Below are 22,901 nucleotides of genomic sequence, written 5' to 3' on the forward strand. Positions count from 1 at the left end.
GTTCAAGCCTGTTCTATCAGATGAATTTGGTTTTCATTTTCAATAACACATAGCAATAGGATCATTGTAGAATAGCGATAGTTTTACAGCATATATTAAATGTAGTTAATGGTAATTGATCAATTCTGTTATTATATACTCGTCTTTCACTTGTTGCAAATCGTTATGAGTTTCTTTCTGGTGTTGAACACACATAAAAAAAAAGATATTTTGAAAAAGTTAAAAACCAGTAATTATTGACTTCCATAGTATTTGTTTTTCCAACATTCTTGAGAATATCTTCTTTTGTGTTAAACTAAACCAAAAACTGGTTTGAAACAAGTGACGGGGGGGTTAATGATGACAGAATATTCATAATGGTCTTTGTATGTCATTTTAGGGTTTACAGACTTTTAGATTTATCTTTGGCTAATATGCAGTGCTCATTGGTGTCACTTATTACCCAGCTGTCCAATCACTGTGGAGGGGCGGTACAAATTTGGGAATTCTAACATTCTACTTGCATAATGACCAAACAGTTTTTCCTATGGGGTTTTACTATGTTTTTTTCTTTCAGTTTGAGAAAATCATTATTGTAGACACACATTTTTTCTTTTTTTATATGTTATTAATACAATTTTTTTTTTTTTTTAAGAAAGAGGGCAAAAATACAAATACAAATAAAAAAAAACAATAACACAGAACTTGAATATACAGCTGACTGGTCACATAATTCTTTACAGGTCACATTAACAAAAACATTTTAAAATCTGTTTATACTGTGTACAGGCATAAGTACAACCCATTTCTCCCAATATTGCAGGTATTTGCCCATTTGTAGTTTTAAAGAATGTCATCCGCTCCATATTTTTTAACATGAGATAGAAAATCTGTTTTATAAAGTGCACAAATACAGTTGAAGTCAGAATTATTAGCCCCCCTAAGTTATTCACTCCCCTGTTAAATTTTTTCCCCAAATTTCTGTTTAACAGAGAGAAGATTTAACAGAGAACACATTTCTAAACATAAGTTTTAATAACTCATTTCTAATAACTGATTTATTTTATCTTTGCCATGACGATAGTACATAATATTTTACTAGATATTTTACAAGACACTTTTATACAGCTTAAAGTGACATTTTAAAGGCTTAACTAGGCAGGTTAGGGTAATTAGGCAAGTTATTGTATTCCGATGGTTTGTTCTGTAGACTATCGGGAAAAAAATTTGCTCAAAGGGCAATGGTTTTTAAAAAATTCTAAACTGTTTTTATTCCACCCTAAATAAAACAAATATTTTCTCCAGAAGAAAAAAATATTATCAGACATGCTGTAAAAAAAAAAAAAAAAAAAAAAAAATCCTTGCTCTGTTAAACATCATTTAGGTAATATTTTAAAAAAGAAAAACAATTCAAAGAGGGGCTAATAATTCTGACTTCAACTGTAGGTACAAAAACACATTTGTGTCTAATTTACTTTGTAGAGCAAAACTTTAAAATATTGTCATGTTATGTTAACCACAGGTGTTATTTTACTCTCCAATTGGAAAAACCCATGGAAAAACCTTCAGCAAGCTTGCAGCTTATTAGTAGTTCATGTTGTTTATTCCTGCACCTTACTATAATGGATAAAAGGTCAAATATTTCTACTTTGTGCGATCGTTCACCCAAAAATAGAATTAACTCATGCTGCACTTGTTTCAAACCTTAATAAGTTTCACATTATATTTACATTATATAATAACAATATAACAAGATATTTTTAAAAATGTTGGAGACCAGTACTACTGTCTTTCATAGTATTTGTTTCTTTCCTGTGGAAGTCATTTTTAGAACATCGTCAACAGCAAAATGAAACTCATAAAGGTTTGGGACCACTTGGTGGAGTTTAAATTGTGAGCAAAGTTTTGTTTTTGGAGAAACTATCCCTTTACGTGTCCATGCATACACTGGTCAAAATTATCAGACTATGCAAAGCAAGGCAAGTTTATTTATATAGCACATTTAATCTGTATAAACTAGAGACTACAACTATATTACTTAAAAAATTTTGCTACAGGTCAAGCTAAATACTCCAAAGTCCTCTCACACTTCATAATTTTCATAAGCTCTCCTATCATTTTCATCTGGCTGAAAAAAAACCCCACTATGGTACACATGCCCTTATTGTAAAATCCGCTTTCCAGTGTACGTGAAACATGATGGACTCATAACCATGTTTGTCATAAACCTTCAGCCCAAGGCGCACACACTTCATCATGTAATTCAGTCCTCCCCAATGATTCATCCCTCCTCGATACCACAAGGGAAATACGAGGACGTGCCCCGATCAAAAGAGCACTGGCAATAATACACTCCAGCCTTATTCTGGAGTAAATGAAGAGTAACGTCACCAGCGATAAGGTTATCAGCAACAGTGATGTCAGACCCTCATCTGGAGGCAGGTGGGAATTAGCTGAATTCCCCGAGTCTGAGGATCCTGTTTCTGACCTCTGCCTTCCTAGTAAATACATTCTTCATGCACTGATGTAACTCCAATCTGTTTTTATTATTCCTTTGCACGATGTGGGGCTGCGGCATGATGACACGGTTAATGTCAGAGTAAAAACAGCTCTCTGAGGCACTGTATGATCATAATTATGGGCCAAAATTGGGGGTTGTAAGGCACTCCCACCACCAACAAAGCTACATGAAAGCTTCATGTTTCTCTGTTTGGTATAAAAGGTTTTCGAGTCGACGCTCGAACAAAGAGAAGCATGGCTGACTTTAAATGTAGCGTTACTTCAGCTGCAATCAACCTGGCAGATGATGCACCATGGAAGAAGATCCAGAAGAACACCTTTACACGCTGGTGCAATGAACACCTGAGGTCTGTGAACATGCGGATCAGCGATCTGAAGACCGATCTGAGCGATGGCCTTGTTCTCATCTCTTTGCTGGAGGTCCTGAGCCACAAGAGGATGTTTAGAAAGTACCACACGAGACCAACCTTCAGGCAACTCAAGCTGGACAATGTTTCGGTGGCTCTGGAGTTTTTGGATCATGAAAAGGTCAAGCTGGTGTCTATTGGTGAGTTGATGTAAAAAAATTGACAATCATTAGCGCTTTGGTGCATAGATTTAAACTTCTCATTTTAAAGAAGATGCTTGACATTGTGGCGGAAGTTATTAAAGTAAAATAAATGTTCTGTGGCTTTAAGTTTATGGTGAATATAATACCTTTGATGAAATAGTTGGATTATATTATGTAAAATCTGTACAAAACCTGTTTTAGACTAGAAAAATTGAAGCTAAATGTTCAAATTCAAATTCCAAATTTGAAGTTGACATCTCAAAAATAGACTTCCAAAAGATTTTGTTTAGGCACAGTACCAGACATGACCACTAGAAAATCTCCAGTTTCCATTGGTGATCTTACAAGGGTGCCCCCTATTTCTGTGTAGTATTTTTTTTTTTTTTTTTGTACTTTTGACAACATTTGTAAAATAGACATCAAATTTTATCTTTGTTTTGGCAGTTTTGTGGCATTTAATTAGAATTTTGCCTCTAAAACAGACCATTATATCCCATCTGAGAAGAGAGTGAGAATGATGGAGAGGGCTGGGGCAAATGCCTTTAACATAAAGATCGTCAATTCTAATTTTACATAACATAACGTTTACATTACATAACGTTTGTTTGTTTTATTTCTGAGCTACAAGAGAGCAAACAAATGATATGTTTCAATTAAATGTTGTAAATAAATACAAAAATCCCAGTATTGGGTTGCGGGCATCCACTGCTTAAAACATATATGCTGCATGGAATCGTTGGTGGTTCATTTAAAAAAGCTTAAGGAAAGTGAAAAAATGAATCAAATTTTTTAAAATGTATATGCTGACAGTCAACGGATAGAGAACTATGCAAAAGACATCGGCGAGAAAATCAAGGCAATGTCTGCAGAAGCAGTGTAATTCTGTTATAAATGAGATTGTAAGAAGTTCATTATAAAGTGTAAAAAAATACTGTATTACTTAATATAAAGCTATGTTTTTTAGTCATTTTAAAATAATATTAAATAAATTAAGAATTTATCCATGGCAACTATATTTTACCTTCAGCCCACTAGCCTCACTCATATTTTGGGGCTTCATAAGAAAAATTTTGGGCACCCCTGCTCTGAAATCAGTTTTTAAAAATTGTACATGTGGATTGCTGTAGCATAGTAATACATTTACAACTTTAAGTTTCCTTATCGGAAATTATTAAATAACTGTTTCTCAGTCTATCAAAAATCAGTACAAATTGTAAGCTTTTAAATTATTTATTATTTGTCATGATTGCTTTATGTAAGCTACAATATTATAGTTTAAAAAGGGTGACAGTAAACGGTTTTGATCTATCACTTTTCTAATGCAAAAGAAAACAGGTTAAATATGTATGTAGAAGTCTTAGACCTTTCCAGAGATATATAGTTTGTCATTGTTAGATTAGGATTTAATTGCAATATATTCAAGTAGACTAACTGACAGCTAAAGGGTTAAAATTTCAGCTTCTACCAGCCAGAAATATGAACAGCATAATAGCCATTACACATACAATGTAGTCTAATTAGTATAATTAAAGGTGTTCATTTTAATGGTGTGTTTTTAATTTAAGGGGAGTATGAGCTTACAATATTTCATCTAAGCCTTTTTAACCTCTTTCAATTTACTCAACATACTGACTGGAAAAAATCTGGCATGATGCCTATGGTGCTTTATCACAAGTCTTTCAAACAGTACAGAAAAACCCCCTGACATTATCACAAACATATGTGGAAAACATGGGAAATTCATCTTGCTTTTCCTGTGAAGTCATACTGATTTATTTGGTCCTGAATAGTGATGAAAATTGTTTTATACGTTGCATTCCCAACATTAAAAAAAATCAATGTTTAATCATTCATTTTTAAGAATCAATCTTGTCAAAAGAGGTTCAAGTCACTTAAAAATTGTTTTAGAAAAGTTCTCCGTGACAGCTTATTTTAAAATGTATCATGTTCCTGTTTGGTTAAAGTGTTGTTTAAAACTTTTTCTTCATGCCTTGACACTTGATGGGATGTGATAAAATTGTTATTGTTAACTAAAACTATTTAAAAAAAATCTTCTTTGCTCCTAAAACAAAGCTAACATATACTTTAGGTATTAGAAAATTATATAAATATTAGGCAATAACAAAAACATACTCTTTTGGAAAATATAAGTACCAATATCACAAAACTAACAAAAATAAATGTAAGTGAAAGATAAATACAAAAAAAGTTGCATGCATTCATCTTCCATTTCTATTTAGAAGCGTGCTTGTGCATCATTTTATTGCTTAGAAATAACAATAAAACTTGTATAAAATTACAACTAAAAACAAACATTTTAAAACGAACATTTAAATAAAATCTAAAAGCATATCAAAACAATTTCAAATGAATGAAAACAAAATATAAAATAACGGCGGGTGGGTGGCATAAGATCTTTGTGTGTAACTGTCCCTTTAAAGAAGGTCAGCAGCAAAGTGTTATTATTTCTTCTCAATGACATCATCATTACAGATAATTGCTACTCCCAAAACGTGCTTTTCTTGAGAATATCTTTGGTCCCTTCCCTAATTAGAGTGCAGGCTTTGGGTCCAAGAGTTCTAGTGTCAAACTGGGGACTGAACTTCAATCAGTGAGCAGAGAGCTGTACTGGAACAATGATCCCAGATGATTGCTTGCTTGTTGAATCAGATTTAAAATAATTTTAAATGGAAAGCATGGACAGAAAAAAGCATTTGCTGTATATATGCATGTGTTACCATGAGAAGTTCTCTGACAAATAGACACCTATTCACTACGTCTCCATACAGACAGCAAAGCAATAGTGGATGGTAATTTGAAGCTGATCCTGGGTCTGGTGTGGACCCTGATACAGCATTACTCCATCTCCACCCCAGTGTGGGAGGATGAGGCAAACGATTCTGTCTCCAAACTGACTCCAGAGATGAGGCTTCTGGGATGGATCCAAAACAAAGTTCCTGAACTGCCGATCACCAACTTTAGCCAGGACTGGCAGGATGGCAAGGCCCTCGGGGCATTAGTGGATGGACTTGCACCTGGTAAACTCCTTATGTAGTCCTCATTAAAGAATGAGGACGCTTCCAGAATGAACATTTCATTATTATTTACTCACCTCATTGACATAAAAAAATAAATTAGGCTTTTGATGAAAATAAATGATTCCACAACAGTAATAAAAGTCTTACCTAATAATGACCGAGACACTCTTTTCCTCTCAATATGCATGACGCTATCTTAAACACATGTTTTTTGTTTTTTTAAACATGTTTTGGGGAATACATTGTGCAATTCTGAGTGTGCTTCACACACGTGAGTGGGCTTGACAAACCTCCTGAAGGAGACTCCATTTGCACCAGATGCTTTCTTACTAACAATCCGAAAACATTGTGCTATTCTTAGGCCATGTTCACTTGTTTTTCCTGCCTTTATAATAAAGTCTCTGTCAACATGAAAATACGTATACTATAATGCACTGTCGATGACGTGACGACTCAACAGGCTGAGATAAAAGCTTCAGAATAAAGTTTCGTTATAGTATATTGTCAATAGTATCAGAAAGAATAAGCAGTGCTCATGCTAACATCATGAGTATATGTGTATATGAAACAATTCTACTCAACTATCTTAGACTTGTCTTGTTTTCTATATACTACTGCTTTCTTGTGGTTTGAAGTGCTTTTATCCTTGTTTGAAAGTCGCTTTCTACTAAATGAATAAATGTAAATATATTTCCATTAAAAAAACTTGGTTCCACTTTATATTGTTGCCTTCATTACTATCTACGTACATTTAAATGACAAATTTAGTGCTTGCACTTAACATGTACAGTACATACATGTTTTATGTCTATACTGTACATGTTTACATACATCCCGATGCGCCGGTTTCCTCCACAGTCCAAACGCATGCGTTACAGGTGAATTGAATAAACTAAATTGACTAGTGGATGAGTGTGTGTGTGAATATGAGTGTGTATGGGTGTTTCCCAGTACTTAGTTGCGGCTAGAAGGGCATCCGCTGCATAAAACATATGCTGGAATAGTTGGCGGTTCATTCCGCTGAGACGACTCCTGATATATAAGGAACTAAGCTAAAGGAAAATTAAATGAAATGAATGTTTTTACATTGTATTAATATTGTTAAAATGATCTGTTTGTTAAAACATATTAAATTAATTACTGTAATAACATTTATAATCACACCCCCAGACCTGAACCTAACCTTACTTGTATCCCACTTCAAGAGCACCAGAAGTGTAATGTTTTATATTTAGGAACACAATAAGTACATTGTAATACTTATTTTCCTATGTAAGTAATTAAGGTCACTTAATATAAAGTGGGACCAACAACTTTTTAATCACTAAAGTTTGTTTGGCACTAGCTCTGTGATGCACTGTTTTGTGGTTAGGTAAATAATAATAAAAAAAAATTAAGTACATATAGTTTCATTAGGTTAGATACAATCCCGAACTGGGATCGTTTAGAGCTCTTGGAGCTGCACTAAAACTGCAGTTTGGAAGTTTAAAGCATTGAACACCCTAGAAGTCCAGTATAAGGGGGAAAATCCTGGAATGTTTTCATCAAAAGCCTCAATTTATTTTTGGCTGTAGAAAGAAGAAAAAATTTAAATTATAAGAACATTTTCATTCTGGAAGTGAACAAATCCTTTAATCCAGGGGTGCTCAACCCTGTTTCTGGAGATCTACCTTCCTACAAAGTTCAGCTCCAACCCTGAGCAAACGCACCTGAACCAATTAATTAGGACCTGAACAGCACTTGATAACTACAGGCAGGTGTGTTTAATAAGGGTTGCAACTGAAATCTGCAGGAAGGTAGATCTCCAGGAACAGGGTTGAGCAACCCTGCTTTAAAATTTCAGTGAATAGTGTTTATTTGCCAGAGAATGTTGTCTTAGTAAACAGTTTTCCTGGTTAACGCAGGCTTGTGTCCTGACTGGGAGAGCTGGGACTCTGTGCATCGTGTGAGCAACACTAAAGAAGCAATGCAGCAAGCTGATGACTGGCTTGGGGTTCCTCAGGTGAGACTGGCAAGTTGTCATACTCTATGCATCGGTTTTTCATCACTTGTCAAATTGTAATTCTTCTTATTTGTTTTATAATAAACTTTAAGCTCATAGCCCCAGAGGAGATTCTCGATCCAGCTGTGGATGAGCAGTCGGTGATGACATATCTCTCGCTTTTCCCGAAAGCCAGACTGAAACCTGGAGCACCGCTCAAGCCAAAGAAAGGTTTGGGCCAATTTTAAACCCCCGTGGTTCAGTTTTGTTTTTCTTCTATAATTGTGAAGACAAGTGGTGAGAGATGTGTTATAATCACGATGATGAAACATTTTTATGGGTGTTTTCACACTTTGTTTGACTTCTCTTAGTTAGCTTGGTGCAGATCAAACAACAAAAATGTAAAAAATCATTCTGGAACATTCTGTCTTTTAATGGTCAAATCTTCTGACATCTTCATGTCTTTGGATCGTTAATCTGTGGCAGTTGTATTTCAGTTGAACCACATTATAAATATCATTAGGAAGTTTGTTTGGTAGGGACTAAGCTTTACATAGCAGTGTTCACCTCATGCAGGAGTTCTCAAACTCTGTCCTGGAGGTCTGGTGTCCTGCAGATTTTAGCTCCAGCTTGCCTCAACACACCTGTAAGGATGTTTCTAACTTAACATGTTTAACAAATTTATGTGGATTGAACCTAAGGAAATTAAGTTGTCCCAATGAAATCTCAAGAATTGCGTTGATTCAGCTTTAAATAATTAGTATAAACAAGCAAAAAAAATTTTGTGTACAGTTAAGGTACAGTGAGGGTACAATTTTGTTCCAAGGGGAACACAATATGTAATTGTACATTTTAAGGTTAAATTGGTCCATTAGGGTACAATTTTGTACCCTATAAAGTTTTATACTCTATAAAGTCTATAAAGTTACGAACATTCAGGTTTAGTTTTGAAAGGTACATTTTAAGACCCAATTTGGGGCCTTTAAAGGTACAATCATATATTTTGTTCCCATATGACAGATCAAGACACTAAGAGCTTGATTAGCTAGCCTAGGTATGTCTGATTGCGGTTAGAGCTGAAATCTGCAAGATACCAGATCTCAAGGACAGAGATTTAGATCTCCTGATCTAACCATCCATTGCATCAGTTTGTTTTAATCAAACCAAACCTAGCAAGTGTGAACACACCCTTAATCAACCATTTTGTTCACAAAATTACTTTTTGCAGGTTACATTAATATGCCATTAGGTGACATAACTTTACTGTTTGTATAGGTGAGTTTTTAAATCATGAAAAACAACGATTAATTTATACAAACATGTTTAATGGTGAATATCTGATGTAAGGAATATTTGATAACTGCACAGTTAATTATTAGAAAATGATAATGCCATGATGCATTATTCACAAATTATATAATGGACCACAGTGATTTATTCCTCTTGTACTATGTTACCACAACTAAAAACAAGGTTCAGATAGTGTATTTCAAGACATTTGTCAGGGTTTTGTCCTCAACCCTTCCTTTTCTCAAAACTCTCCAAGTTTTGATTTGACTATATTAACCCCAAAAACCTTTTTATAAGACAAAAAATCACTCATCACTGAAAGTTTAAAGGATTTTTTGAGAGATGTTTCTCACCCCCTTGTCATCTGAAAGATTAATTTATACGAAAAGGTATGATAAATATAATATCTGCATGTGTGCTTCTGATGATCTCTTCATCTCTGATATCATTTTTACAGTAATACATTTTATTTTTATACGTTATGTCAGCTAATCAAACCAGTTGTTTCCACAATGTGTATATAGCCCTGAGTATCTAATTTCAATGTTCTTGTTTTCTTATCTCAGTGCCTAAACCAAAAGCCTGTCGTGCCACAGGACGGGGATTGCAGTCCAAAGGCATAAGGGTAGAACAGCTGGCTGAATTTAAGGTGGACACATGTCGAGCTGGGCCTGGAAATCTGGATGTCCATATCAGAGACCCCAGTGAGTAACCGACCACGCACTATGATCTAAACCTTACCTTGAAAAGAGACCGTGTAGATCACCCAAAGAGATCGTTCACCCAAAAATGACAATTTTTGCAGTATTTACAAATACCATGGAATGGTTGCAGGTTTCCAGCTATCTATTAATATCTTAATTTATGTTCAACAGAAGAAACTCAAATAACTTTGGAACTTGTTAGGAATGAGAAAATGATGACAGATTCAACTTTTTTTTACTATGCCTTTTACTCTTTCATTCGTCTATATATAGATAGAACCTCATAACTATATATTCCCTAATTGGAGTAACTGAAATGTTCTGTTTTCTGTCAGGTGGAAGTGAAGTGTCGGTCACACAAAAGGAGCTGTTCAAGGGTGTCTTTGGCTTCCAATATACACCCAGTGCTGAAGGAGATCACACAGTGGACATTACATGGGTTGGTCAGCACATTTCCAAGAGGTTAGATCTTGAGTTTATATTAGCAGAGAAAGATTTTAATTTATGTTCAAGAGTCAGTTTGTTATTCTCATGTGTTACAGCCCTTTTAAAGTCAATGTTGGTCCAGAAGCAGGACCACAGAAGATCCGAGTGTGGGGACCGGGACTAGAGGGAGGAACTGTGGGCTCACCGGCTCAGTTCATGGTGGAATCTGTTGGTGCTGATTCTGGAATGCTGGGTAATACCAACAAAACATTAAAGCCAATCAATTTGAGATATACATCATTTGTATTATTTTCAATTAATTTGGCTGTGTCCGAAAGCTTAGGCAGCTGACTTGTTGCCTCGCTGCATTGTCAGGCATGATTTTGGAGGCCGTGTTTGTACATGAAGGCACCTTGTAATGCAGATTTCAGAAAGAATTCTGAGACCGCATAAGTTAATCATGTACAACAGAAAAGAACATGGGTTATAACCAAAGCTATATACACTAGATATCGCATAGGGACCCTGAGCATGCGTCAATAGCGCCGCCACATTGGTACAGTGTTCCCAGGACAAATGTCATTCAACCGCACTAGTCAAGACAGTGTTATTACGTGAAGATGCTGGACTTTAGCGCTGTCTACGGGTGTAGTAATGAGAAAACAAAGAAAACAAAGCACAAAGGCAGAACATTTCAAAGGTAATATTTTTTTTTCTGTTTTTGTATGTTCTGAACTTTTGTGCTAATCAGGTAACGTTATTGATGATAACAGTCACTTACTGCACTGACCATAAGGCAAAGCAGCTCCAACTCGCACTAAACACTAGGCTTATGCTAGTTTTGTTGAATAAAATCAGTAAACAAATCAAAAGAAATATTACAACGAGATGCTGCGCTGCCAGAAACTTGTATTATTGTCGGCTAGTGAAAGAGTCGTTCGGGGGATTCATTCACAAACGAATCGCTCCCTCCGTCAGTATGAGAAGTGAAAGCAGGAGAGGAGGTGTGTTTCAGGACACGTAATTAGAAAAAAAAATTACATATTAACATCCAAGAAAACTCCCGATCATAGATATATGTGTATATGTGTATATCTCTGGCTTTGGATGGCCACATTCCTCCACTGTACTTTGGTCCCGCATTCATTTCAAAGGAGCGCTACCCTGTACCAAGATGGCGGCGCTATTGACGCATTCCGTCCAATAGACAACAATAGGCCAGGCGACATCTAATGTATATATCTATGGGTTATAACTAAGTTTGGTGATAATCTAATTTCTTGCTAGAAATTATTTCAAAAGAGGACAAAGTTGTCTGCACCAACAGCCTTGTGGTTAAGTGCGCCTACATGCAAGTTGTCAGGATGACCCGGGTTCACTTCCTAGCTCAAGGTCCTTTACCGATCCCTCCAGCGAGGCTTTCTTTCTGTTCAAAATGCTTTTCCATCTATTATCTTCACTGTCCTATCTTAATAAAGGTGAAAATTATAATATAAACAACTTGTATACACACGTTCACTACACATTCACTTCATAAAATGACACCCGAAAGGTGCTTTAAGATGCCATCTTTCTTATACTGTAGCTCAATTTCATGTCGGAAATGGAACACACGGGTCTGTGGGTCATTGAAGGCATTGAAGAGCACATCTATGATGCCTTCAAATTTTAATCAGAAGGAGGTAAATCTCGAGACAGGTAGTGAAGCCTTATTTGGATTAAGATGTGCCTTGATGCATTTCCGCCTTAGAATACACCTGAAGTAAAAACCGAACATTTTTAATTTGTCAAATGTAGTCAGTATTTTATTTGTAATAGTACACAATTCTATGGTTTCTTTAATAATGTTTCTCAAATTGATTATATTATATTATATTATATTATATTATATTATATTATATTATATTATATTATATTATATTATATACTTTTTACCTATTATATTTCCAAGGTTTTGCCATTGAAGGTCCATCTCAGGCAAAGATCGCTTGTGATGACCATAATGACGGATCCTGTCAGGTGCGTTTCTGGCCGACCGAGGCAGGTGAGTATGCAGTTCACGTCATGTGTGATGATGAAGAAATCCAGGACAGTCCATTCATGGCCTCCATCAGACCCAAAAGCAAAGGCTTCCACCCTGACAAGGTAAACTCCTCTTTCTCCCATTAATCTGTTTATTCAGATGTGTGTCCAGTGTGAGAGCTCATGCCCATTTTTTAATGATATGTCTTCTGTTTTCACTTCAGGTGAAAGTAGAAGGACCAGGTGTTTCCCAAACTGGCTGCGTAATAAACCTCCAAAATGAATTCATCGTGGATACCAGACAGGCTGGTGAAGGAGAACTTGCAGTTTTTGCTCAGGTACTAAAACTGTGAAATGTTTCATATCATTCCTTTACCACTAGAGTCAAATGTACCTATAAACATGACCACTGTTTTGATGGCACTGTCTTCACAAAGTAATGTGTCATAATATTATTATTGTCCACCATCATCTATGAGGCAACACTCATGCATGATATCAGCCTATAATCATAATCACTGTCAGTCATGCACTGTTAAAAATGACAATGAGTTCAACTATAAAAACGACAGTAAAATTATACTGTTCTATTGATACATACAGCGTATAACCCTAAAATCCTGAATTCCCTGTGTGACGCTTCACTTTTTATGTATTTTTGTTGCTATGCTTGGGCTCTTTTATTTTGTTCTTATCAGTTGTGTGCATTAGAGGTTTAACTTTAATATGATGTTGATAAATAATGTTTATTGCTTAGTTTCATGTGTGTTGGTTAGCCTCAGATGTAGCCTCTTATAAATTTCTCATCACCACCATGCTTTTGTGGTGATTTTGTCTGTGTAACAAAGCAACAGTATGTATTCAATTCAATTCACCTGTATTTCTATAGCGCTTTTACAATGTAGATTGTCAAAGCAGCTTCACATAAAAGATCGTAATAAAATGAAACAGCGTCAGTCCAGTTTTCAGAGTTTAAGTTCAGTTTAGCTCACTTCAGTGTGGTTTAATATTCAATACTGAGAGTCCAAACACTGAGGAGCAAATCTATCGATGCGCAGCTCTACGGGTCCTGAACCATGCAAGCCAGAGGCAACAGCGGCAAGGAAAAAACTTCACCAATTGGCGAAAATGAAGAATTAAAAAACCTCAAGAGAAACCAGGCTCAATTGGGCATGACCATTTCTCCTATGGCCAAACGTCTTGTGCAGAGCTGCAGTCTAGGCGCTGAAGGCTGCGAAGAGTTGTTTGACCCTAGAGCATCACAGGAATCAGTCACATGCTCTCCACACCTCCAAGACCACCACAGCAGCTGCTCAGGATACAGCTTAGTCCAGGATTATGGAAACCTTGAGATCATCTTGTTGCTGGTCTTGGATCACATCAGTGGCGATGTATAGTCTCTGGGGGCCTTGGGATGAGTATCCCCAGGTGGAAATAGAGAATAAAGAGAATAATTAGCATAGCTGCTGTTCATAGTGTATATAAACGAGATGCGTGAAGCACATTTATGCATCATACAGCTTTGTGATGCACTGAATGTATGCTTTACTAAAAAGATAGGTCTTTAATCTAGTTTTAAACTGCGAGAGTGTGTCTGAACCTCGGACATTATCAGGAAGGCTATTACAGAGTTTTGGAGCCATAAACTAGAAGGTCCAACCCCCTTTACTCGACTTTGCTTTTCAAGGTACTACCAGAAGCCCTGAGTTTTGAGATCTTAAAGAGCAGGTTGGATTGTATCGAGGCAGAAGGTTGGTTATATAGGTAAGAAGCAATATTTTAAAATCAATATGAAGCTTAACAGGCAGCCACTGTAAGGAGGATAAAATTGGGGTGATATGATTATATTTTCTAGACCTGGTAAGTACTCTAGCAGCTGCATTTTGTACTAGCTATATACGTTAGTACTTCAAAACATTGGTGTATAAACACTAATGATGTACTGTAGTTTACTGTAAAATGAACAAAATAGTTTTATGGTTTCTACTGTATTTTAACGGTAAGATTCTGGCAACCACAGCTGCCAATGTTTACTGTTGTTTTTTTTTTGTTTGTTTTTTTTGGCAGTGTGGCATTTAGTGCCTCTTAAACCTGTTTGGCATCCATAAATCATCTTCAAATATCCATTGTTATTAATTCTAATTACTGATCTCTGTAACAACATAGAAATATAATGCATAAATAAAGGCATTATTTAGATAAATTTGACATGCTGGCATTTATGTCTAATTTTTTATTTGGTTTTAAGCAAAAAATAAAAAGAAACAAAACAACTGGGAGACTTGATTGTTTTACTGAAGACCTCTTATGCACATTTGAATTACAGCCATGGGTAATTTGTACCCTGTGGTGCTTCTAGTGTTTAATTAGGTTAAAACATTACTCTGAACATGTGTACGATGAAGCAATACACTAGGTATTTCTTTGATTTTATAGCTGTTGAGGAAACCTTATTTTGCAGCTTAGGTCAATATCACGAGAATACATTGCGATGAAAGCTTAAGCAATTAATTGCAACAAGAAAATTTGATACAGGAGGAAGGGGAAATTTTATCCCGTGGGATGGTTCTAGTGTTAGTGTTAAATAGTGCTAAATAGTGGTAAAAGCACTTTTAATTTACATGTGATTTGCCGTCCTCACAGAGAGCAGATGGAGAGTGTGTCGATGTTACAATCTCTTCTGAACAATCTGGTGTGTTTGTCTGCTCCTACACGCCTTCATCTCTCTCCAAACACACCATTGCTGTGACTTGGGGAGGCGTCATGGTTCCTGGCAGTCCTTTCATTGTGAGTGAATATATTGATCTTGAGAAGAAAAAAAAATCTGTAAATGTTTGGTGAACAGCATGTAGGTATTATGCAAATTCATGAGAATGTGGTGTACAACAACAGCAGCCAGTGCTTATTCTGGTGCATTTAATTTACATGGTGTAATGAAGTTAAACAAAACTCATTCCCCCAATTTGGTTTGCATTAATGTTCCAGCATCTGCTGCCTTATTGAAATTCCATTTCATCTCGCAATGGCTTTAAACCTGTCTGGTGATGATGTACTGCGGCTTAGCGCTGCAGCCAGAGCTCACAGAAATGTAATAGGATGTTTATTAGCCTATTTGTACTGGCATTCTCACAGTCAAGAGGGAAAGAAGCTATGCTTATTGAAATCACATGTGAAAAATCATACATTAAGAAATGAGCTTTAAATTGGATTGCTGTAATCCTCAGTTATATGGAAACCTATGATTGCTGTATGATTTCTGCACCATTGTTATTGCAGGTGACACCTCGCAGGATTAAGATTACACCTTGTAGCCCAGTCTGGTTTAAACCAGATGGATCAGAAATTTGTTACTCTGGTGAGTCTGAATGAACAGTCGTTCTTCCAGAAATGAAAATATTAATTATTGTTTGCTTTTCCTCATACCGCTTTTTTTTTTTCAGTGGAATGTAAAAGCAGAATAACATTAGTTGACCACACTACTTAACATGAAATCTATTTCTGAAGCATATATTAACATATAAATGGACCATCAACATAAAATGTTACCAAAATATCTAATTTAATTAAGTTTCTGTATTTTGTGATTCACAAGTGTTTTCTGTTTATTTACAATTGTGAATTGCATTATAGGGCCTTGATCTCTGCTCTGTCGACATTTGATGTTGAAAATTGAACTTTACAGTTTACTTTTTTTTGACATTTTAGTAGTTTGAAATAAGATAATGTATAAGAAATAATATATTGAGAAATAAGTCTGTAAATAACAGAAAATGTGCTGGCAGCTTATTACAAGGTTTTTGCAACGTAATATACAACACCAACCCAGACAATATATCACTTTAAACTATTAAAAATGGTAATAAATGTGACTTTTTCAAACTTTCCAAGTTTAAAAGTAGTTGGAAGAAAGATGAAGATCCCATAATGCAATTCAAAAGCATAAATAAACGACAAAAAATAAAGATAAAAACATTAATCACAAAATTATGGCAAATTTATGGATTTTTTTTACAGTGTATATCCAGCCAGTTGTTCTCGTAGAATAAATCCTGACAAGGATTTGCCAGAGAGCTGTGCAATAATGTTAATTAATGGACCTTATTTATTATGGACTTTTTATTTGTTGGTGGACTAATGGACAATATTTTAAATAATCTGAATAAGGGGAGGCTAGCTCAGTTGGTAGAGCATGAGACTTTTAATCTCAGGGTCAGGGGTTCGAGCCCCACATTGGAAGTTTCTGTTACCTTTCGGCGACGCAGTGGCGCAGTAGGTAGTGCTGTCACCTCACAGCAAGTAGGTTGCTGGTTCGAGCCTCGGCTGGGTCAGTTGGCGTTTCTGTGTGGAGTTTGCATGTTCTCCCTGCGTTCGAGTGGGTTTCAGTCCAAAGACATGTGGTACAGGTGAATTGAGTTGGCTAAATTGTCCGTAGTGTATGAGTGTGAATGAGTGTGTGTGGATGTTTCCCAGAGATGGGTTGTGGCTGGAAGGGCATCTGTGTAAAAATGTGCTGGATAAGTTGGCGGGTCATTCCACTGTGGCGAGCCCAGATTAATAAAGGGTCTAAGCCGAAAATAAAATAAAATGAAATGAATCCTACAGATATTTTTAAAATTTAAATATATTTTAAAAACAATTCATGAGTAAAAATCTCTACAGTAAATAATTAACAGTTTAATTTATGAAGGTTTATTATATATTTAAATATTCAAATCGCATTATTAAACCATGTAAATTATAGTACAGCCATGTACAAGTTGCTGTTTTTTTTTTAAACAATAATCTATAAATTGCCCCAAAGGGCTTTGTCATACTGTAGAGTTTGATTTTCATTCATTCACTTTTCTTCGGCTTAGTCCCTTTATTCATCAAGGTTCACCACAGCAGAATGAACCGCCAACTTATCCATATGTTTTACACAGTGGATGCTTTTTCAGCTGCAACCCAACACTAGAAAACATCCATGCACACTCATTCACACACATGCACTACAGCCAATTTAGTTTTTTCAATTCACCTATACCACATGTTTTTGGACTGTGGTGGAAACCGGAGCACCCAGAGGGAACGCATGTCAACACAGTGAGAACATGCAAACTCTACACTGAAATGCCTACTGGCCCATCTAGAACTCAAACCAGCAACCCTCTTGCTGTGGGCGACAGTGCTAACCACTTAGCCACCATGTCGCCCACATGAAAAGTTGCAAAACACGAGAGAATAACAAAATAGCTGAAACCATTTATTAGCTACAGTATATGTATCTAAATGGCATTTGAAACTGTTAAAAAATATTTTACTTGTTTAAAATGTACTCAAACAACTACAACACATTCATTTGATAATATATTTTAATTATTTTATTCATTGTTGAATATTTCCAGTAAAAGCTAAAAATGTATTATTAAAAGGACAATTGCATTGTGTTGAGTTTTAAATTACAAAATAAAGTAAATGATTAAAATGGATTTCTTTGAATATGTTTGTTAATGGATGCTGCCTCATCTCCTAATAATACCAAATATACTTATATTCAAATCTCAAATCACTCTGATTATGTTATCTGATTGTGTGAAGATGAAGACTTTCCAGAGAACGTCCATCCTGGTGGTCGAGGAGAACTGGTCATGAATGTTATCAGCCCATCAAATATGCCAGCCGATGCCACAAAGGTATTACAATCTATATAAATTAATTTAAAGCACTGAAGAAATGGTATAATCGGGTGCTATTTGTTTCTTCAGGTAAATGCTCATGGTCCTGGACTGACAGAAGGTGTTGTTGGAGAACAAGCAGAGTTCATTATTGACACAAGCAGAGCAGGAAGTGGAAGACTTGATGTAAGAGTAGACGGACCCAGTGAGGTTACACTACAATGTCTGGACGATCAAGATGGCACTTGCACTGTGCTTTACCTCCCTACGGAGCATGGAATGTACCAAATCAATGTGCTTTTTGACAACTCTCACATTCCTGGATCTCCGTTTGGGGCTAACATACATCATCCAGTTGACCCATCGAAAGTTTTGGTAACTAACTCTGCTTTGCAACACGGAATAGTGGGTGAACCTTGCATTGTAAATATAGACTGTGCAAAGGTAGGATCTGAGGATCTATCAGTGCAGGCCATCTCTGATTCAGGAGTTGTCGTTGAAACCGAAGTGAAAGAGAACGAGGATGGCACATACACTGTTGTTTATGTGCCCCGAACTGGAGGTGTATATACACTGCTTCTCAAATATGGAGGAAAGGTGCTGCCTGTTCATAAAGTGATGGTGGAACAGAAGGTCTACAAAAGCCATGTAAAAGTGAGCAGAAGAGGTGAAAAAAGATTGTTAATATTTATTGAATTACAAGGTTTGAATTCAGATTTGTCTCTTGAGTTTGTGGTCTGATGCATTCTGTTGATTTAGGAGGCGTTGTGGTTGGCGAAAGAGAAACTGATGCAAGCCAAGTTGTTGCAAGTGGTTTGGGTCTCCAGAAAGGCCTCATCGGACATCCTAACATGTTTTGTGTAAACACCAGGTAACTGCTGTATTTTCACATTTGATTATAAGTTGCAACATCAGACTGAGGTCACTTTTTATAATATCATTGCATAAGTTTCATTTAGAAGTCATGCAAAATAGGCAACAGATTGAAATTAGATGATTAAAAAAAATTAGGCTTCCCAGAATATATTTTAGAAATGGACCTGTTAGTTCACAGTGTCCACGCCAAATAAATAAAATCTCGCACCGGACACAAGATCTTGTCAGGAAATGTCAGTTTCTCCAGGTATTTGGACAACAAGTCAGCAGAGTTTCCAACACACAAACCTGTCAACCAGTATCGACTGAATTAGCAGTGTCCTGTCAATATAGGAGTCGACTGTGGAAGGAAGCCAGAGAAGAGCAGAAGCAGGAGACAGAGTGATGATAATGCAAAAGAAGGGTTTATTGAATAATATTGTTCAAAATGTGTTTCGGTACGCTCTCATACTTCGTCTGAACAGCACAAACATAACAAATGTTATTATACATCAGGGGTCCGTTCTTCGTACGTGGATTACTCAGTTAGCTGGATTTGGATATTGACGATTTGACATGATCCATGATCGTTTCGTTCTTCAAAGCTGATCCGAGAGTTGTTGTCATAGCAACAGTTCTGCTGGGTCAAACCTGATCGGGAGCAGATTCAATTCATATAAACAGGATTAGATCGGCTCAGTTCAAGCAAAGATAATACAGAAAGTATGTTCTGAATTCTGATATTTTCTTACAGTAGTAGTTATATACACTTGGGAAAATGGTACATATTTTTTAACTATATATATATAAAGTTATAGTCATTAATAAAATAAATAAAGTTATACATATTAATAAAACTTATGCAATCTGCACCATCGAAATGAAAGTACAAAGACTGTCACCTTGTGGTGCAAAGAGAAAACTTATTGATATGAACTTTTTAGGTCGCTTTAGTACAAATTGTGTATGATAGAAATGCAGAATATGTTACTTTTTTTTAAAGCAATAATACATTTATGCAGTCATAAACATGTTTTGATAGTTAATAGTGATTTGAAGCTTCACAAAAGTTGCAGACGCCTTTACCAATATCAAAATGCTTTTGTAAACAACCAGTTATTCTTTACACCGATTGAAAAACAGCTACTATAATATAGACAATATTTTCTAAATTTAGAACTAAATACACTGATATGCATTGAAATACATGATGAATACACCTGACACATGAAAGTGTAAAGCCTGCAGCTCACAACAAATGTGGAAGGTTATTGCGTGTCATATTTAACAAACCGTTTCTGCTAATTTAACGTAATTTTGCTCACATGGATAATTGAATATTAATCAGATGATGTCATTACGCAGCTGTACCGTCAGCCAATCGTTGCATTGCTGATCATGATTTCGAGGATCGATAGATCTGTCCTTCACAACACACGCAGCGATCTCAGATCAGTTTATCCAGACATTCTAATCTGATTCGCGAACTTGTTTGAAGAACCAAATTAGCCAGAGATCAGTTATCAAGATTAAAAGATCCAGGATCTGTCAAATCATCTTAGATCATTTAAGCGAGGTACGAAGAACGGACCCCAGGCCACAAGACCTTGAATTAGAAACAACAGCCCCTTTCACTCAGTGATACTGGTAAATATCCGGAAAATTACCGGAACGACTTTACCTGTATATTTTAAAAAACGCTGTTCACACAGGCAAGAACGTTCTGGAATAAAAAAAAAAAACATTCAAACATCCATTCCAAAATACCGGTAAATTCTGACAGTACCAGACATTACCTCTAAACGGCTGCGCTTGCATTTATAAACACAGAAAGGGTTGGGCTTTTGTTAATGGTTGATGGTAGATAATATGTGTGTGTACTGGTGCTCACCGGAGCGCTCCTGCACTTCACGTGAACACGCGTGAAGCAACTGAAGCAGAGCTTGAAGGTAAACAAATAGCGGCTTATCATAAGCATTTTATCGCTTTTTTTCTTCCACAGTTGGCATTAAGAAGAAGCATTGAAACGTTGTTTGACTAACATCTAGCAGCTAAATGTGTCTATAAAAAAATTCAAAGGCTTTTATTTTTGTAAATAGCATGGATCTGAATGCGTCTGAATGTTCCTATTGACTGGAGTAGACATCTCACGTCACCGCGTTCTAATCGTAAACATGCTCTTTCTGCCAATTTTCCTTCTGCGTTCATACAGCGCAGCATTCTGGCAAATTACCTGTAATGTTACAACTTCTCTTTCCATAAATTTGCCGGAACTAATTTACCAGTATTTTCCAAAAAGGGCCTGTTCACACATGATCTTTCTGAAAAATTGCTGGTAATATTCCGAAAGGGTCTGTATGTGTGAAAGGAACTATACTTTCATATCTCAAATCAGTGGAGAAGAACATTTCATAAAACACCCTCAAAATAAGACTAAACAATGGAAAAAGCACTAAAAGCAGAGCAAGTAATAAGAATATATAAAGAAATCAAATTAATAAATGATTAAGATAATAAATGATAAATATAAATGAATTAACAATATGAATCAAATAAATGGATGAATAAATGAATAACTAAGATTTATAAATTATTATATAACCATAACTGAAATTATCAATGCAAAACAAATAATATTTATAATAAAAAACATAATATAGAATTGATTTCATCTAAAGTACACACAGGTTATAACAACTTTCAGATTCTACAGTCCGGTATGAGATACTGACGGTATGACAATCTTAAATAAAAAAATCACAGTATTGCTATTTACAGCCCTAGGTTCTATTCAATTGTCTAGGTAAAAAACAACAACTGGTTCTCCGATTAAACACAATATATTTTATTTTAAGAAACATTCAAATATTTTGGAACAGTCAACATGTCAGGCTCAATAATTAAAACTAATCATCGACTTCTGCTTTCGTCATTAGTTTCAAAAACACAGATTTCTTTACAACTTAAAAAGGTTACTTTAAGTACCTTTCTTTCTTTGGATATAATATAAATCACTGCACTTTTCAGGTCCAGAGTATGCTTGAATGTTGGTGAATAAGTGATTTTTTTTTTCAAATGTTTGCTCAATCATGGGCTGACCAATTGTTTTTGATGTGGATGGTCCTTTGCTGCTGTAGAGACTGTTGGCCTAAAAAACTGACATATAAAAAAAACCCAAAACTTTTATCTGTTTTAAAACCATGAATTTTTCAAATCGCAGTAAATGTTGAAACCGGTTATCTTCTTATGCCTGATACATTTTTATAAATTTTCTTTATTCAGAGCCTCCATTAATTCCTAATGTGTCTGTTTGTGAGCAGATCTCCAGTTGATGATCTTGGTGTAACAGTGGAGGGTCCGTCTGACTGTCAGGTGACGTGTAAAGATGGTGGTCAGGGCGTGTATGGTGTGGAATATACTCCAACAGTGCCTGGTGAATATAAGATATCCATAACCTCTGGAGAGAACAGTATTCCAGGTAGGCTTTAAATAAACAGAGGAAGGTGATTTCAATAATACTGTTCCTCTTCGTTATTATTGTTATAGTTGTAGTGTGGATTCTGCTTTTGTTTTATATTTAGAAGAGTTTTTAAACTTGCTACAGTTGCAATACTTGAGTGTGAGTTTGTTCAGATATTTTTGTGTTGAAATGATTTTCATGAAGATTTGCTTCAAATATGGTTAGCATCTGTTTGATAAAGAGTCAAACAGTCACTAAAATAAGAGCATATTCACGGACATAATATACTAATAAACATGCTTTTTTTCTCAGAAATTTAAATCTTTTTACAGATTTTTGCCCATTATTGTGTCTGTTTTACTTGTGTAAATGTTTGTAAATTTATATTTATTCAGTTTTTAAATTAATTTCAGTATTATTAT

General features: G+C 35.6%; 1 protein-coding gene across 5 annotated transcripts in view; it reads left to right on the plus strand.

The window, feature by feature from the left end:
• The first annotated feature begins 2,335 nt into the window (after positions 1-2,335).
• flnbb (filamin B b) overlaps positions 2,336-22,901 on the plus strand; it is a 46,183-nt gene continuing 25,617 nt past the window's right edge. For 3 of the 5 annotated variants that reach the window (XR_015523419.1, XM_087306875.1, XM_087306876.1), the window contains exons 1-15: positions 2,336-3,046; positions 5,839-6,087; positions 7,992-8,089; positions 8,182-8,299; positions 9,925-10,062; positions 10,398-10,524; positions 10,605-10,741; positions 12,440-12,633; positions 12,735-12,848; positions 15,154-15,297; positions 15,787-15,865; positions 18,088-18,182; positions 18,255-18,831; positions 18,924-19,035; positions 22,340-22,497. Coding sequence is in view for 4 of the 5 variants with exons in the window: in XM_087306875.1 (XP_087163001.1) it covers positions 2,734-3,046; positions 5,839-6,087; positions 7,992-8,089; positions 8,182-8,299; positions 9,925-10,062; positions 10,398-10,524; positions 10,605-10,741; positions 12,440-12,633; positions 12,735-12,848; positions 15,154-15,297; positions 15,787-15,865; positions 18,088-18,182; positions 18,255-18,831; positions 18,924-19,035; positions 22,340-22,497 (2,653 nt within the window). In the remaining variant the exon portion in view is untranslated. Of the gene's footprint in view, positions 3,047-5,838; positions 6,088-7,991; positions 8,090-8,181; positions 8,300-9,924; positions 10,063-10,397; positions 10,525-10,604; positions 10,742-12,439; positions 12,634-12,734; positions 12,849-15,153; positions 15,298-15,786; positions 15,886-18,087; positions 18,183-18,254; positions 18,832-18,923; positions 19,036-22,339; positions 22,498-22,901 lie in introns of all 5 variants that reach the window. The other 2 variants (XM_087306877.1, XM_087306878.1) reach the window with 2 other exon arrangements.

This window comes from Danio rerio, chromosome 23 (genome assembly GCF_052040795.2).
Source record: "Danio rerio strain M-AB ecotype USA chromosome 23, GRCz13ab, whole genome shotgun sequence".
NCBI classification, from domain to species: domain Eukaryota; kingdom Metazoa; phylum Chordata; class Actinopteri; order Cypriniformes; family Danionidae; genus Danio; species Danio rerio.